Source organism: Gymnogyps californianus, chromosome 7 (assembly GCF_018139145.2).
Source record: "Gymnogyps californianus isolate 813 chromosome 7, ASM1813914v2, whole genome shotgun sequence".
Taxonomy (NCBI): Eukaryota; Metazoa; Chordata; class Aves; order Accipitriformes; family Cathartidae; genus Gymnogyps; species Gymnogyps californianus.
In genome coordinates, this window is record NC_059477.1 from 5,511,148 (window position 1) to 5,527,395 (window position 16,248).

The 16,248-nt window shown below is 39.5% G+C and overlaps 1 protein-coding gene across 6 annotated transcripts in view; it reads left to right on the top strand.

Moving 5' to 3' along the window:
- The window catches only part of ERBB4 (erb-b2 receptor tyrosine kinase 4), a 528,844-nt gene that overhangs the window by 387,055 nt on the left and 125,541 nt on the right, over positions 1-16,248 (top strand). For all 6 annotated transcript variants that reach the window (XM_050899627.1, XM_050899630.1, XM_050899632.1 and 3 more), the window contains 2 exons: positions 13,137-13,269; positions 15,933-16,055. In XM_050899627.1, coding sequence (XP_050755584.1) covers positions 13,137-13,269; positions 15,933-16,055 — 256 coding nt within the window. The remainder of the gene's footprint in view (positions 1-13,136; positions 13,270-15,932; positions 16,056-16,248) is intronic.

Here is a 16,248-nt window from a genome sequence, read left to right on the forward strand (position 1 = left end):
TGGTATCTATAAAGTAACCTTCTTATTGTCCCTCCCTTCCTTTCTTGGAAGATGCTTTGGTGGAGCTGTATCTTTGGGACTATGAAGTTTTAGAAAGCATGGTATCTAGATATTGGTTTTATTTGTATGTAACCTTTGAAAGTGAAGTTTTCTTTAGGGATGACAGTACTTTTGTCAAAAAATGTCACGCTTTTTTCCAATCTGATGTAAATTTTTAATGACACCATCTTCACACACTGGTGAACAAGCTCTTTTGCAGACATATTGGCTGTTTAATCAATAGAAGATAATGCAGATAATAATTTCTGTAGTTATTTGAGATTGAGCAAATGATCAAACAGGCAAGGAAAGATTATGGGATAATGTGAAAAACGGGTGCTGGCTGGTTCTGATTCAGCTTTTCATTGGCAGAGAGTTGTGAGGAGCTTACTGTGTATTTTCCTGTTCTGGTACGTCTCTCGACGGAGGTGGTAGTCCGTCATCCTGAAGAGTTGTGGCATTTATGCAGAAATTTGAGAACAAATTCAACCTTGTCATCAGGACAAAGGCCAAACTTTGGTAAAACATGGGCCACTCATGATGTAATCCCTGATTTGTAAATTATATGAAGTTTTTCTTGTAGTACCTGCAGGAAAATTGTCTGAAATGCAATCAGCCTTTTAAGTAAGAAGTATGAACTGTTCCCTCAAATAATTTGTCTTAGAATCCCAAAACCCTGCCTGTGACATAGTCTGTCCATTAGAAACACAGGCCATCAAAGCCATACACCAAGGTGTTACTTGCCTCTTAAAATGCTCGCTTGGATTTTCATTACATGTTCTTATTTTACTCGCTGTTCCATTTTAACTCGTAGCTGTCTACTTGTGGTAAACCTAATGATGTTTAGATATGTCATTGAAATTAAGTAGCACGGATTATTTCTTAGAAGGCACAGAAGCTGTAAAGCAACATAACGTGAGTGAAAGGAAGAGGTGACAGTGGAAAAGTACAAGCAAACAAAAGGACAGAGGATATGTTTTTTGATTATTTGTTACCATTTGTTTTGCTCCAGTTAATGCTGTTAAGGTTCAGCCAAGTTAGAGCCTGTAGGCTTGATGTCAGTGTTGCTGAGTATAGTCTTACATGTCATGCTGAAAAGGAGATAAGACATCGTGATCCCTCCTTTTGGCAGTATAGCATGTTATCTGCAAATTAGTCTGAAAATAATGCTGGGAGCATGGACCATGATACATGGATCCTGTAGGTTGGTTGGTTAGAAGCAAAGAAACAGCAGTGACCTGGTAGACTGGAGGGAAGAGGACTGATTCTAGTTGGGCAATTCACCAGTGTGGCAGTGGTGAAACTGGTCTCTTCTAAGTTCCCAGTAGGCTTGAATCGGCCATAGGGATATTTTCAGTTCACTTCAGTGGGCTCTGTATCAGTGGGCATTACTTTGTTTGATTCAATAACCTTCTGAAAAACCAGCTTGCTTGGCAAAGGATGAAGTATAGTTTCCGCTAGATAGCTCCCAATGTACGGAGATAAGGGCAATACTGAGTACAAATGCCAGATTAGTCCATGACCGATAATTTTATCGTACCATAAACCAGTGTTACATAGTACAGCAAAGCAAAAACCTTAATCCACCTCACCTTATGGGTAATAAGCAGCAGCACAGGGACTATATACAGCAAGTAAGGTGATACATAACACAACTCTAAGAACGAGCGCCACAACTCTAGGAGCCAATAAATCCTGACCAGTGACTATTAAACTAATATAATGAATGCTTATAACTAATTTGTTTTAACACGGTCTGGTCAGATCTGTCATTAGCTCAACCCTTCATGCCCCATGTTGGACACCAAAAAGGACTGTCGTGGTTTAACCCCAGCCAGCAACTAAGCACCACGCAGCTGCTCCCTCACTCCCCCGCCCCCCCAGTGGGATGGGGAGGAGAATCAGGAAAAAACATAAAACTCATGGGTTGAGATAAGAACGGTTTAATAACTAAAGTAAAATAGAATACTAACAATAATAATAATGAAATACAATAATAGTAGTAATGAAAAGGAATATAACAAAAAAAAAAGCGGGGGGGTGGGAACTCAAGGAAAAAAAAAACAGTGATGCACAATGCACTCACCACCCTCTGACCGATGCCCAAGCAGCGATCCGCCCCTCCTGGCCAACTCCCCCCTGTTTATATACTGGGCATGACGTTCCATGGTATGGAATACCCCTTTGGCTAGTTCAGGTCAGCTGCCCCGGCTCTGCTCCCTCCCAGCTTCTTGCACACCTGCTTGCTGGCAGAGCATGGGAAACTGAAAAATCCGTGGCTTAAGATAAGCGCTACTTAGCAACAACTAAAACATCAGAGTGTTATCAACATTATTCTCACAGTAAATCCAAAACACAGCACTGTACCAGCTACTAAGAAGAAAATTAACTCTATCCCAGCCAAAACCAGGACACCTTCCTTAAAGAAAATGTGTAAATTTCAGAAAGAAATTACCTCTTTCCCTGCCCCTTATGTTCGGGGGGGAGTAAAAACTATTCCTGCATTAAAAATGGACCAGTAGTTGTTAATATGCGTAGTCTCAATCACAGTAAGGATAATAGACAAAGAACAGATTGAAGAGATAATATTCTAGCTTTAAAATAGTCCCATCTCCTGTAGATCTGTTTTTCCCTCCCTTGTGGCAGTGATATCCTCTGCATGTAAATGACTTGGATGCAGGCTAAATTCAGTGCTGTCTCGCCACTTCAGCTTTGCATGAACTCTCTCTTTGATTTCCTGGATCGACCAGTGGATCAGGCTCCAAATTCCAAACTGTGGGATGTTTGAGTCATCTTTTAATCAATGGATTTTTAAAATAAGGGAGCTCTTTCCCTTTCCAGGAAAATTCCAGTGAGAAAAAAGCAATTACTAAGAAAGCAAGCCAAAACCTATAGCTGTAGCAGGATGTTTGTGTATATTCTCTCTAGCTGGTTTCATCAACCTTTTTGTGCTCTTCTCACTAAATATTTCAAATACATATATTTTTGAAGTGGGATGAGAGGCAATCCCTCTCTCCCTTATGACAGAGGCAGGAAAAAAAGATGTCTGAGCCTTCTCTCTCCTTGTTTTCTTAAGCCCTAATGAGCTTCAGAAGCTGTGAGACCTAAAAGGCACAAAAAGTCAGCAGGATCCACTGTCTGCCAGAGAGGCTGGTACTTAGGTTTGGGGATTTAGTGGCGGGGGGAGAGGAAAGGGTTTGTGGCTGAAAGAGGAAGAGGAGATTTTTAAGCTGGTTCACTGTTTCCCCAGATGCTTGGCCTGCTCTGTTCTGGGAGTTTAGCAGCTATTGGAAGAGCTATTTTTAACATTTGGAAGATGCATAGATAAGGCTGTATCTGCAATAAATTCTGGAATGTTCTATCATACTGAAATTTGGGAGAAGGAAGAGCTGTTTTACTAAATTATCATTTGCCTTTATGTGGGCCATACTATACTGCAAAATAATCATAATAAAACAGCTGTTGTAGAGTCTAGGTTACTCTGAGCAGTATCCTCACCATGGACACAAGCTGTTTTTCTAATCAAGTCACATCTGTGACTATCAAGATGATAGGAGGTTGCTGTGTACATAGGCACAAAAAAAAAATCATCAGTAGAGCTCAGAATAGAAGATGAGGATAATACTCACAAAGACTGGTTTCCTTTGGCTCGCTTTACAGCCAGTGAAGTGAAATAGATTCCTTTGGGTGGCTGTGGATACGGAGGAGAGGAGTGAAGGTGGGTGGATTCGGACCTTCTAAGTTGAACTTTTTTTTTTTCTGAGTGGCCTCTGGGGACATGCTGGCAGTGGGGTGATGACTAGAATTAAGAGGAGTTGCAAGATGCACCAGAGTTTTTCTCTGCTCCACTTGGTAATATAAGAACTACTGGGAGATGACTGATAAGTTACGGACATAGAAGAATTTTGGGGCATATTATTGTATAGGAGATGATCCTGTATAAGCCTTGTGTCAGAAGGAGGATCTCAATTTTATGTGAGTTTTTCCCCATAATCAAATGGAATTTTCTAATGATTGATATAATTTGTGTAGGACATTTAGATAGAATGCTATCCTTGTAAAATAATAGTGATAAATCCGAAAGCAGCATCAGGTATACTCAGAAATAAATTCCTTAGACCCTGCTCTTTAGCTACCTTCGATTTTCCTTGACATTTATGAGCACTGGCTGCATTTATTCCCTGCTATGTTCCACAAAGATAAATTCTACATATTTAGAACTCAAATGAGGAGTAGCTAAAATGTACGTTGAAGTTAACAGCATCATGGCCATTACTAGTATTCTAATGAATGTCTCAAGCGCTGTATTTATATATACATTTATACCAGTGCGGAATGAAGTGTTACTATGTTTAAGTGTTACTATTTTGATTTAGACTTTGAAGGAAAAACTTCTAATCGTGTGTGTGTGTATATATATATGAATGTATGTAATACATGCACAATATATGGGTGCTTATTTCCAAACACGTTCTTCTACCAGTCCTCCATGCACTCTAACTTAAACATAGGTCCAAAAGATGCTTTAATGCCACCACTTGTTAAAAAACCTCAGCTGAAACCCGTGTAAGCTCTACATTTACTACAAAACAAATGATTGGATATGACAAGAAACTTGAAGATCGGGAACATAGTGTGACAGTTCTGTTCTCATCAGTTTATCATGTCCCATTTTGTTTTGATGGGTTTTTTCCCCCGCCTCTGCCAGTGTCCAGTGCTGAACCTTAGGCTGACTGCTCACTCATGTGAAGAGGCTTGTTCACCTTGGTGAGAAGGCTCATGGGAGTGTAGATACAGAGCTGGACCAGAAGTGGTCTGACAGAAGTTAGGGCTCTCTTTAATGTACACAATCTGCTCTCACAAAGGGAAAATGTAAAGTCATAAAGACTTCAGAAGGAGAGAATCCGAGACAGAGTCTCAGACTTGGTCCCCAAATACAGTCCTTGAAGGTTCCCTACTGTGAAATACTCCTGGAGCTTGTGAAAGCAAACGCTTGCTGCCCCATATGATTCAAAGCTGGAACAGGAAAGAGTTCAGTGTTCACAACCACTTAGACAAAAAATCTGCTCTGTGCACCTTAAATCTTCTGAACGGTTACTCTCAGGAAAGACTGGCATTCCAAAAAACAATGAAAAGGAGCAGGTATAAAAAGAGAGATCAATGCATTTTCAAAAGAAAGATGATTTGTGAAGTAAAGTAAAAATGAAGGGCATGGGGTAGAGAAACCTTCCTCTTGCAGCTCTTTAAAGGTAGGTAAACCACCTGTGCAGTCCTAGAGGCAAGATTTTGCTTAGTTGTGTATGGGTTTGGATATTTCATATGTTGAATAGCTCAATTTCAGCAAACACTGAACTGGAACTTAAGTGAATTACAAGCACTTTCCACCAGTGGAATTTGGAAAGTGTTTAAAAAAAAAAAATAGTAGAAGGAAGAGCACTGTACTCAAACAGATTTCCTCCTGTTGGGTATTTAAAATACTCCCGAACATTCCTTCCTGTTCTCTATTCTTTATGGTTTGATCTATCATCCAACGGAAGTGAATTTCCCTCTGTGTCCTGTACCAAATATTGGGTACCAAAAATTTTAGAGAACAAAGTAGTGAATGTCTAATTGATCATGAATAAGCATCCTCAGAGATCTGATTGTTTTTCCAAACTCTGGAGCATACACCTATCTACATAATTGTTTGTTAACTGTAAAGAAAAAACGGCATGCATTAGACTGAATCAAGCTGCCACCTGAAATGTTACTGAGTTCCTGTTAATACTGACTGCAGTATTCACTCATCTGTACAATCACTGGCGGAGCAAAGCTGAGGGCAGGTTGAAATAATTTCTGAGCCATTTAGGCTCGAGTTCAGCCTTCTGCTTGAGAAGTTGTACAGGATGTAGGGTGAAGGTAATTGGCCTGCCCCTGTCTGCTAGAACGTATAATAGAAACCAAAATGTAGCAATGAAGAAAACGTTATAAAAATCTGCCATGAACACCTATTGCAGAGTGAAGGAATGTTCCTGCTCAGTTTCAGTGGCCAATTTTATGCTAGGATTTGTGTTCTCTATATGACCCAGCTCCCATTGAAAGTTTTGGCTATCTACTGATTTAATATGGGCACTACCTTGTATTTCTCCAGCTCCTCAAGCGATGTAACGTGCTCTGCCTCAGACTGTGCTGCTCTGTGGTACTTTTGGATTTGACAGTTAATGAATAGAAAGCAGTGCCACCAGACAAAGTAGTCTCTCAGCATATAATGTCCTACAGGAAAATGCGCTTTATGTTTCTATTTGAGAAAAGCATGTTTTCTTATTAATAATTTCATGTACACAGACATAATCATAGAGCCAGTTGACTGCAACTGGTTGCAGAAAAGCAGGCTGATTTTATTGCTTCTAACAGGAATGCTTTATGCAGAGAGAAACTCTTTGAGCTAATGTTGATGGTTTTAGTTTCAGAGCAGTCCCTCAGCGCCCATGGTCATTACAGGTCTAGTTTTCTTTATTTAAAGCAAAATATTATTCTTCCCAAAGAAAATGGGAAATATGACAAGTTTATAAAGAGGATTGTTCTTTTACTTGATGAACTGGCTTCACCTGTGAGTCCAATCTAGTGGATTTAACTGGCTTTCTGTCACAGATAAATCAATCTACATTATATGGGGCCTGTCTTGGCATATTTTGCAAGGAACGTTAATCTGTTTACTTAAAGCACAAGCCTCAAAACAAAGTCACTGTGTGAGTTCTTAACAATAGCATTCCTTTTTTATGTTGTGGCAGAAGAGAAAGAACTCAGCCTAAAAATACCAGGGGTGCAAGAGATGTCGGATGGACTTTTCAGTTTTATAGGGAGAGAAGCCCATGAACAGCCTCCATATTGATACTGTAATCCCAGAGATTTCAGTATTTATTCCCAGTCAACTGTATTAACAGGGAGTTAAAATTGAGAGTTCTTAGTAATTTGTGGTGAAAACGTAACAGAAATGTAGTTGTTCTCCTAAATTATGCCATTCAGATTTAAAACTAGTTTTAAAGAAATCCATTGTGCACTGTGTGTGCTTAATGATAATAAAGGTGTCATAAATTTATAATCAGTACATGTTAATGTCTAGAATTCTAGGTTATATTCATTTTCAAAGCTATACTTAATATTTTTTTCTTTGTCCTCATTTCTTTTGCTGAGTGAAATGAGGAATCCTACCTTTAAAAAAAAAAAAAAGAGGCATGGGTAGGACACACTTACAATTTAAGGAATGCACATAATATATTTGTTTGCGTCATGTTGGTGTTTTGTTTTCAGTAAACACTTTGATAACCAGAATATGCGCAAACCTTCAGTAAATGGTGTCACCGTATGTTAAACATTTTGATGTATCCTAACAGCACAGTTGCTCTCAACAGCACATCTTGGTTAGTGGCATACTAGAGGAGGAAAGGGTGTACACTGTCAATTAGAGACTGCAAGTATCTGTTCTGCACATGTTCTTCTCATTTGGCAAAGCCAGGGAAAAAACTTTGAGTATGCAGATAACTTGATTATAGTGATCTAGAAATGTCCTTAAATACTTGCTTGAGGAAGGCTTCAATATAGGAACCAGTGTAAGTAAGGAAAAAGCAATTTTGACTACAGATATCTGTTTGTCAGCATTAGCCTTGTCCAAAGTGAAAACTGTGTTTGATGTATAACTGCTGAATAGGCCTAGACATAGACTGCAACGCTGTAGTCATTTTGCATATTGAAAAGTTGTGGCTAGAACTACCTGCCACCAGAGTTTAACTGCAGCTAGCTGACAGTACAATGGAATGCAGTTTGCCCATATCTAGATTAAATGTGGAATTGGTAGTAATAGTGAGGTCAGCTGTGTTAAAATTTGTGTTTACACATGATAAATACTCCTAATCTGTACATAAATGGTGACATTTGTCAGTGTTCAAACACCCTCAGATTAGGTGGAGAAAGGGGGAAGGGAGCCTTGTTCTTGAAAAAGAAAAATATAAAGCAAAGCTCGTCTTAATTTGAATAACATTAGATGAATTCTTCCCACCCTTGGGGAGCACCGTTTCGTGAACACCAGGCACTCTGGAACTTGTGGTTGTAGAGCTCTGCCAGGGGAGTGCTGCACAGCAGAGAGAAGCTATTAAAACATACACAAATTTGCTTCCCAGTCTGGTTGTTTATCTTGTATATTTTAAATACTAAGATTATTGTTCCAGGATTAGCAGAATCTGTTAGATCTCTAAAAGTGCAGCTTCAAAGTCAGCTGAACTCCCCACTGATGGAAGGGGTGAGGAATGCAGAACATATGAATTGTCCATCAGGAAAAAATAATGTCTTGATAACGAAAATTTACAAGCAACTACTTAGCAAATATTCAAGGTTGTAATGAATTCTGTTTGGATATATAGGTAAAACTCAGAAGGTGGGGAAGGTTGAGGCAGGAACTTAAAGCCCTCTAACAGCTCAGCTTCAAAGCTCAATTTATTTGCATATCATATTAGGTGGGTTAATGCCAAAGATAGAAAAACAGGTGTTCTTTCTCAGCTTTAGTCCATGGACCACAATTCTATTTCCTTTTCCCCTTCTGCTGCACTCTCCAGTCAAGAGTATGAGACCATGTACTCATCTAAATCAGTAATTAGGCTTTAATACCTGGTCTCAAAGCACTGTGGGAATTGCAGATGTTTTGGTATTTTGGAGGAGATGGAATGATACAAGCCCCCCAGTCCTTGTCCATCCTGGAATACTAACTTTGAACTTTTTGTCTCAATTTTGGTGTGTAGGAGTGGGTGTTACATGCTTCTAAATATGAAAGCACAGTACACATTTAAAAAGAAATATGTTACTCATTTCTCCTAAGGGAATACTAGAATCTTACTTTCAACTTTTAGCCACAGATACACAGTTTCCAGTTTAAAAGGCAGGATTTTTCACATGTTGTTATTTTGTCCCTCCCATTGCCTTCCCTGCTGCCACCTTTTCCGATCTTAATTGGGTATTCTGTCCTCAGCTGAGGGAGGGGTAGGGGATAGCAAATTAATTATATGGGGTTGAACTATGATTCAGGGTTGTATTTCTTGGACTGCTAAGTCTATTTTGATGAGCATAAAAGTCCAGAAACACCTAGCAGAGATTGTTTTCATCCTCTGGGGTAGATTTTCAGTGTGTAAAGGGAAGCAGTGGCTGTATCAGGAGTTTCCTGTTGGTGTGTGTGTGGTGGAGCTGAAAGAAATGTGAGCTGGGATCGACTTTCGGCTGTCCATTATTTATGTGGACAGGCAGGACTGACATGGAACTACCTCTCTTTGCTTGACTTTAGCCTTTCTGAGCCCTAACAGAGAAATGAGGCCTCCATGCTTGTAAAAATTACTTTAACAAAATGGAATTTTTTGATAGTGCAATTTTTGTCTCTACATTAACATTGCTCCTGTTAACTTCCATGGAATTAGTTTTAAGTGGGCAGTGGTCTGAGGTGGACAAATGTGGCTGTGGGACAGTAATGTAACAAAAATGTAAGTCGATTAAGCCCTTAATGGCACTAGAGATAAGGAGATTTGTGTGTCCAGCTGTATGCAAAGGTGAACTGTTGGTTAGATGCATATGCAAAAAAAGGATTGGATTAAAAAAACAAAACAGGAGGAAGGTTTCGTGTCTTCAGCAGCATCTCTGATCAGTGCCACTTTGCAGGGATCCATTTTAAACAACCTTAACAATTATGCAAAAGAAAGGTAAACAGCACGTGAATGAAATTCACCGGGGTATTAAATATAAGGCACTGCAAACGTGAAAATAGTAGAGAAATTATACAGGAGACTTGAAGATGTTAGTAGAATAGATAGAAAAGCAAACTCAGCCTAACGAACATAAGTAAAAATAACCCAAATGAGGTTGGTGACACCCGGAAAACTGGGCTTAGAAAGTAATCTACGTGTGGTTGGAAACAACAGTGAAGTGCACCGATGATACCAGAAAGCACTGAAGGCAGTGACTTGTCATTAGTGTAGCAAATAAAACACATGATTGTTGACTTTGAGGCTTAGCTCAGTAACAGAGTGAGGAGAAGCTGCATGGTATACAATCACATCCATTTAGGTCTGTGATGTTTGTGTCTGTCATAATTTTTATGCAAGGGTAGTGGACCTAGGAGTGAAGGCAACTGATCACTATTTGAGTTGAAAATAGAACTTTTCCTGTTTTTCAGTTACTTGTTCAGCATTTAAATATGTTTTTTCTTGCATGCTGTATTATTCTTTATATGCTTCCTTTTTAAGCTTCCTTAATAGTGTGTTTAGATGGTACCTCCTGAAAATTCAGATATGATACGCAATTACAGTGTATTTCACATTAATGAGTAAATGCTTGTTTGGTGAAGTTTTTGAAAATTATTTGCTTTTTTTCAATTCACTACTAAAAATGATGAGGACTTTCTTTTAAAGTCAATGAGAGTTGACATGATGGATCATAAAGATTCATTTTGAACCCTTGTACTCTATAACAATAAAAGGGCTGCAAGGAATGTGTAACTTCATTTTCTTCACTAGTCATTATGTCTCCTTTGGAACCATTTCCTTGTTATGGTCTATCATGTAAATATTGTTTGGACCATTTTTAGTGTACACAGTACCATAAAACTCTAATTATTTATTTTGACAGCTGTTATGATAGTTATTAATCTGCACTTTAAAGCCGAGAGATCTCCTGCCTGTTTTGTCAGTCTGTGGTTTGGTGGTGTTTTTAAAAATTATATGATTGTTCATACAGCATAAAAACAAAAAATTCCTCTGCTCAAGAACATTAGTCAGTACTAGCTCCATAGAAGTCTTTTGATGTCCAGTGTTTTTCATAATTGCCTATTAAAGAGTTTCTTGCATCAGCATCGTGGAAAGCATATGCAAATGAAGAGGAGCATTGTTTGGGGTGAATATGCCAGGTCCTTTAATCTGAGCTCTGCACTCAAAATCAGCAGAGTAACCAACGGGATTAGAAAGGGCAATGTGTTTTAAGGCCAAACTAGATGAAGGAGGGGTGTCTCTGCCTTAGGAGTAGGTGGTACTGGACTTGTATTTCCCAAACATCATAATCCATTTCACAGCCAGACAACATTCAGCTTCCTTTATTTGCAGGCTTTATGGTTTCCATCATAAAGTCTTTGAACTATAGTAGGCCTTACAGTGTTGTGTAATGTTAATGTGTTTTCCCTGGGCAAACATGATAGCGATGCTTTAAACACAGTGCTTTAGTAAATAGATGTGGGAGTATGAGGCTTTGTCTCTGTTAACGTGAAGTGAGTAACACAATACGATTGGATCTGGAGAATGAAATAGGTAATGGTCCTAATGTCTAGGCTATGTTTGCTGCAAGGGATTTTTCTTTGGGTTAGCTCTAATCTGATCCTGTGGACCTTAATGCCAGTTAGAGGTTGGAGCACGTTAGGTGCACTCCAGAAATGTATCTTCTGGTTTGTATCTGAAATGAATCCAGGTTGTGTGCTTTGAGACCTCTCTGAACCAAACTGCAGTGACAAGGGTCAGTTAGGACAGTTTAGAGATGGGCTTCAGAACGGTACTCAGTGGTAATGTAGACACACCTTATTATACCAAACCAGGGTAGATGGCACTGCTTCCCACTGCTCTGCTTTGCGGTAGGACATAAAGAGATGAATAAAGGGCGAGATAAATCAATTTACTATTTCTGTGGGAGACTCCTTTAGATTTTCAACAGCTGTGTGGTACGTTTTTATTATTAGGCCATAATGTATCTTTCTTCATCATTCAGACATGACCGAGGAAGGCTGTTAAAGCATAGCAGTGATACTTCCACAATCTTGACAATAGTTAACTTATTTCCTGTAGTTACCAGGCAGTGGTTTCGGCACCATTTGTACTCTGTAGTTGTCAAGCGGTCTCTTTTTATCCATCTTTTCAGCTACTGTCCAGCTATTGTTGGAGGCATGTTAAATACTGTGAGTGTTTATGTTGGTAAGTTGTTGGTATGTTGTGAAAATGCCTAATTTAAAGTTTTGGTTTGGAGGCTGCTACCCACCCATTAGAGACAGAGTGGGGAGAGGTAGAAAGAAAACTGAGTCAGAGCACCTATTGCTTTGACTTTCTCTTCAGAGGGAGCCTGCTTCTCTCCACTCACCGTGTAGGCGATCTCCAAATGTGCACACCTAAGTCAAACGGAGTGACTCTCTGAGACAGTCTTTTTGTTCTGTGCTTGTATAGTATCTACCGTGATGCTAGCCTACTGTATCTTATCACTATGGAGAAACAAATTAGTAATTGTAGCTCATGCTGCTCAAGAGCCTGGAAAGCTGAAAGGAGTTACAGGAGTAGTGGGGGGACAACAGGCTTTGTGCAAAAGCTGAGCCTTACTTGGCATTGTTCACAGGAGTTTTTTGGCTCCAACACACCAGTCTTTTGGTCTGGGATTTGGCTGTGCTGAAAAGCCACAGCAAAACCAGATGGGTGCAACCATAACCCCTGACCAAAATGTTTGTGTGTAATAGTAATGAACCAGGAGTTCCAAGAGGGTGTGTGGTTCTAGTCATGAGTTATATTGTTCAAACATAAATATCCTCTTACTTGAGGAAGGTGTACGAGTACGATGCCTCCAGATTTGTCTGTGAAACACCATGTTTGAAGTTGCCTCTCACTTCCTCCGTACTTGGGAAGGCACACCATATTGGTAGTCTGGGAATTTTTCATTAGTTTGTTTTCCCCTAAATGCACAAGCCCATGAGTTAATGTAGATGGAGCCAAAGAGTACGCATAGTTCAAGCTCTTGCAGGAAAACTGCAGATACCTGTATCCTCATTTTGCCATTGCAGATTTGCGTTTGCCATCAAAATGCATGTTGTGTCTCCTTGTCCACACGACTCCTCACATGTGCATGGTGGTTTGAAAAAAGTAGAATTGGTATATTGATTAAAAACAAGAAAAGTCTTACCATATGTTAATGTGCTTCCCCTGACTTCCCATTTGGACTGACTTAGAAATTCTGGTCATAAGGCAGTTAATAAGCTTTCCAAGTGATTGTGTTTTATGTACTCAACCATTCTTTGGTCTCTCACCCTACCTAAAAATAAAGTCTCTGATTCTAATTGCTAGAACCCCTCTGATTGCTGCGGGAGTTATTGGTGGCCTCTTCATCATCGTCATTGTGGGCCTGACATTTGCTGTGTATGTTCGGCGCAAAAGCATTAAAAAGAAGAGAGCATTGCGAAGATTCCTGGAGACTGAGGTGAGAGTGTGCTGCTTCTCACAGAATATTTGAAAAGATATGCAGAGCTGTTCTGCTTTTATATTAAAAATGTTCAGGTCTTCAATCCAGTTACCAGAGAGGTCTGTAGAAATCCTTTTGCTAACTTCTGCAGGACTAAACTGATGGAATGAATGAAGCTATTTCAAGATGCTAGTTTCCTGTACATATATAGATTCATGACTTCTGAAGACCAAAAAAGATCCACGTGATCACAAAGTCATGTTCCACCAGATTTTTGAACTCCCATCCTGCTCTCAACTGAACTTCTGTCCCAGTTCATCAGTACATTTAGCAGTTCTCATGCTTAAATATTACAGGTTTTCATCCAGTGCATACTGAGGTCAACTTTTAAGACTGAAGTAAGTTCCTTCAGCAAGCTCTGATGCAAACTTAAGCTCATCAGGAATGCTTAAATGCAGAGATTGTCACTTACTGTTGTTCCCAGTGCCTACATTGCCTTTGTGGTCCAGATTTTGTCAAAGCCTGTAGTCATGATCAGTAATAATAATGTATTTTATTAAGCCAAGATACTTCCCGGAGCTTAACCAAATGAAGTTCACGGTTCTACTGGGAAAAAATATGTAGTGGAGCTATAGGAAAGAATGCTGTGCCCACTGCATCCTGCTCTTCGAAATGCCGGTAGTGGAGGGGGCAATCTAGGAAGTATATTGAAACATAACCTTAAATCGTTATCTGTCAGCTACAGCAAAGGTGATTTCTACCATCTCCTCAGTCCTATACTTGAGACACTTTGCAAGTGATGATATTTTTAAATTAGGATCCCCCTTTGTAACAGAATAAAGCCTGGGAATACTGTTCGCTAGTGATTCTTTGGTAAGGCTTTGTTAACAGTGCTGTTTTGTGTTCTGTTCCAAGGGTCCTGCTCCCGCTCATCTCCGCTGTAGAGCCTGGGAGTAAATGATTTATGCGTCCCCAATCTGTTTGCCTGACTATCTTTATGCTTGGCTAGAATTTGTGTTGCTTGTTAATTACTGTTCAGCTGTATAGAAAGCTTAACAATACTCAGTGCCTTTAGATAAGTAAATCTTGCCATTGTATCAGCCCCTACTTAAGCATATATTATTTTAAGCAGGTAGTTTTCGTTGCATTTGGGAAGTATTGGCTTTGAAGTCCAGCTCTCATTCTCCATTTGGTCAGATAAAAGCTGTGGCTGACAATAGTTCCTGAGGGACCAAGGCCTCCTGCTGAACATGTGGGGAAGCTGTTGTCTTGGCTTAGAAACTGAATATTAAATCAGAAGCATCCTGAGATAAACAAACAAGCAACTATAGCCTCAGCTAAAGTCTCTGTTTCTAGCTGGAGGCTGTAACAGACCTATCCTTTCTGTAGATCGTTCTCCGTAAAACTCTACAAGCACTTTTTTAGATCCCCACAACACTTCTCCCTGCCATACCTGTGTTGGTGGACTGTGGCACAGAAGCTGTTTTCACCCTTCACAAACTGAAAATACAGAAGTGTACTGCCAGTCTGTCTACTTTTCTTTTACAGCAAACCTTCTTTCTTTCACGGTGTAAGTACTGGACACCTAAAGTGGGAAGGAGGAAAGAGAAATCACTCTAAAAAAGTACAGCTCACAGATTATTTTTGTGATAACCTGACTTGTTGCTATTTGGTTTTGTTATGTTTTCTTACCCCAATAATTTCCAGATACTGGTATTTTTACCTGAACAACACTAATTAGTCTGGTCAACTAATTAAGTAGTTCATGATACTCAGAGAGCCATAGAAGTAGTTCTCAAACTGCAAAGCATGGTGCATTTAGCCTTGTAAACAGACAACTTTGAAATGCTGCAGTGGTTTCAAACCAATTTTAAGTAGGAGTAGCCCTGAATTATTTTCCTCATCCTGTAAAGGAACAGACGATTTTTCATTGTTTAGAGTACTGTCCTTTTCATGTATTTTTAATTTATTTTTAAAGAAGCATTGTTTTTCTGGCAGAGACAGTATAATGTTGAGATCTGAGCATTTTTAACTGAATGTGCCATTGTGGCTCATTTACAAAGTTTCTTGGGACATCTTGAGCAAATTGTTTAATTGTGCCTTTTTTGCAGTAACTTAGTGGCTGTTATAAATTAGTGGTCTGCTATAAGATGTTTTCTCCTTAAAGCTGTCCTCCTGTGTGGTATAACAGAAGTTCAGAAAAATAGTCCCTTCCCCAAAACAGAATAAGAACGTGATGAGCCATTAAGTCAGGGCTATTAAAAAGAAATATGGCCAACTTAAAAGACACTAAAATGGGCAAAAATAGAATGTGGTGCACTGATAATAAATGCTGTATTTCTGTCATGTAGAAAATATTTATACTGCCTCCATTAGCAAAAGTCCTTGGGTGTGTTATTGTGACACCAATTCGATTTCCCGTTCGTAATTCCATCATGCAATTCCTGGTGGAAATTATTACACGTTGAGTGAGGAGTTTCTTTATCAGTTCTCTTGGTCTCGTAGCATTGCTCATTTGCTTTTGAAGATGAGAAATCCCTCCACAAGTTGGCAAGTCAATGGTCAATAGATGCCACCACTGTCTTATTCCAGTATTTAGTTGGATTGGTTGTTTTCAGTATAAACTTCTGATGGGTCTTCACATTTTCAAATATTTAAGACTCTTGGATTTTCCTTTTTAGCTTGTGGAACCCTTGACTCCAAGTGGCACAGCACCCAACCAAGCACAGCTTCGTATCCTGAAGGAAACTGAGCTGAAACGAGTCAAGGTTCTTGGCTCTGGAGCCTTTGGAACTGTATACAAGGTAAGAGTCTTCACTATACAGCAGTGAGTTCCCTCATTTAACTTTTGAACAGTCAAGTTCTGCATTGCAGCAAAGCACCCGGTATTGTTCCTGAGCCTTACATACCTGGGAAACTCAGGATAGTGGAATTGTGTGGGAGGAGCACATCTTCAGGCTGAAATGTTGACTTCAGTTTTAATCAGGCATGCAGATA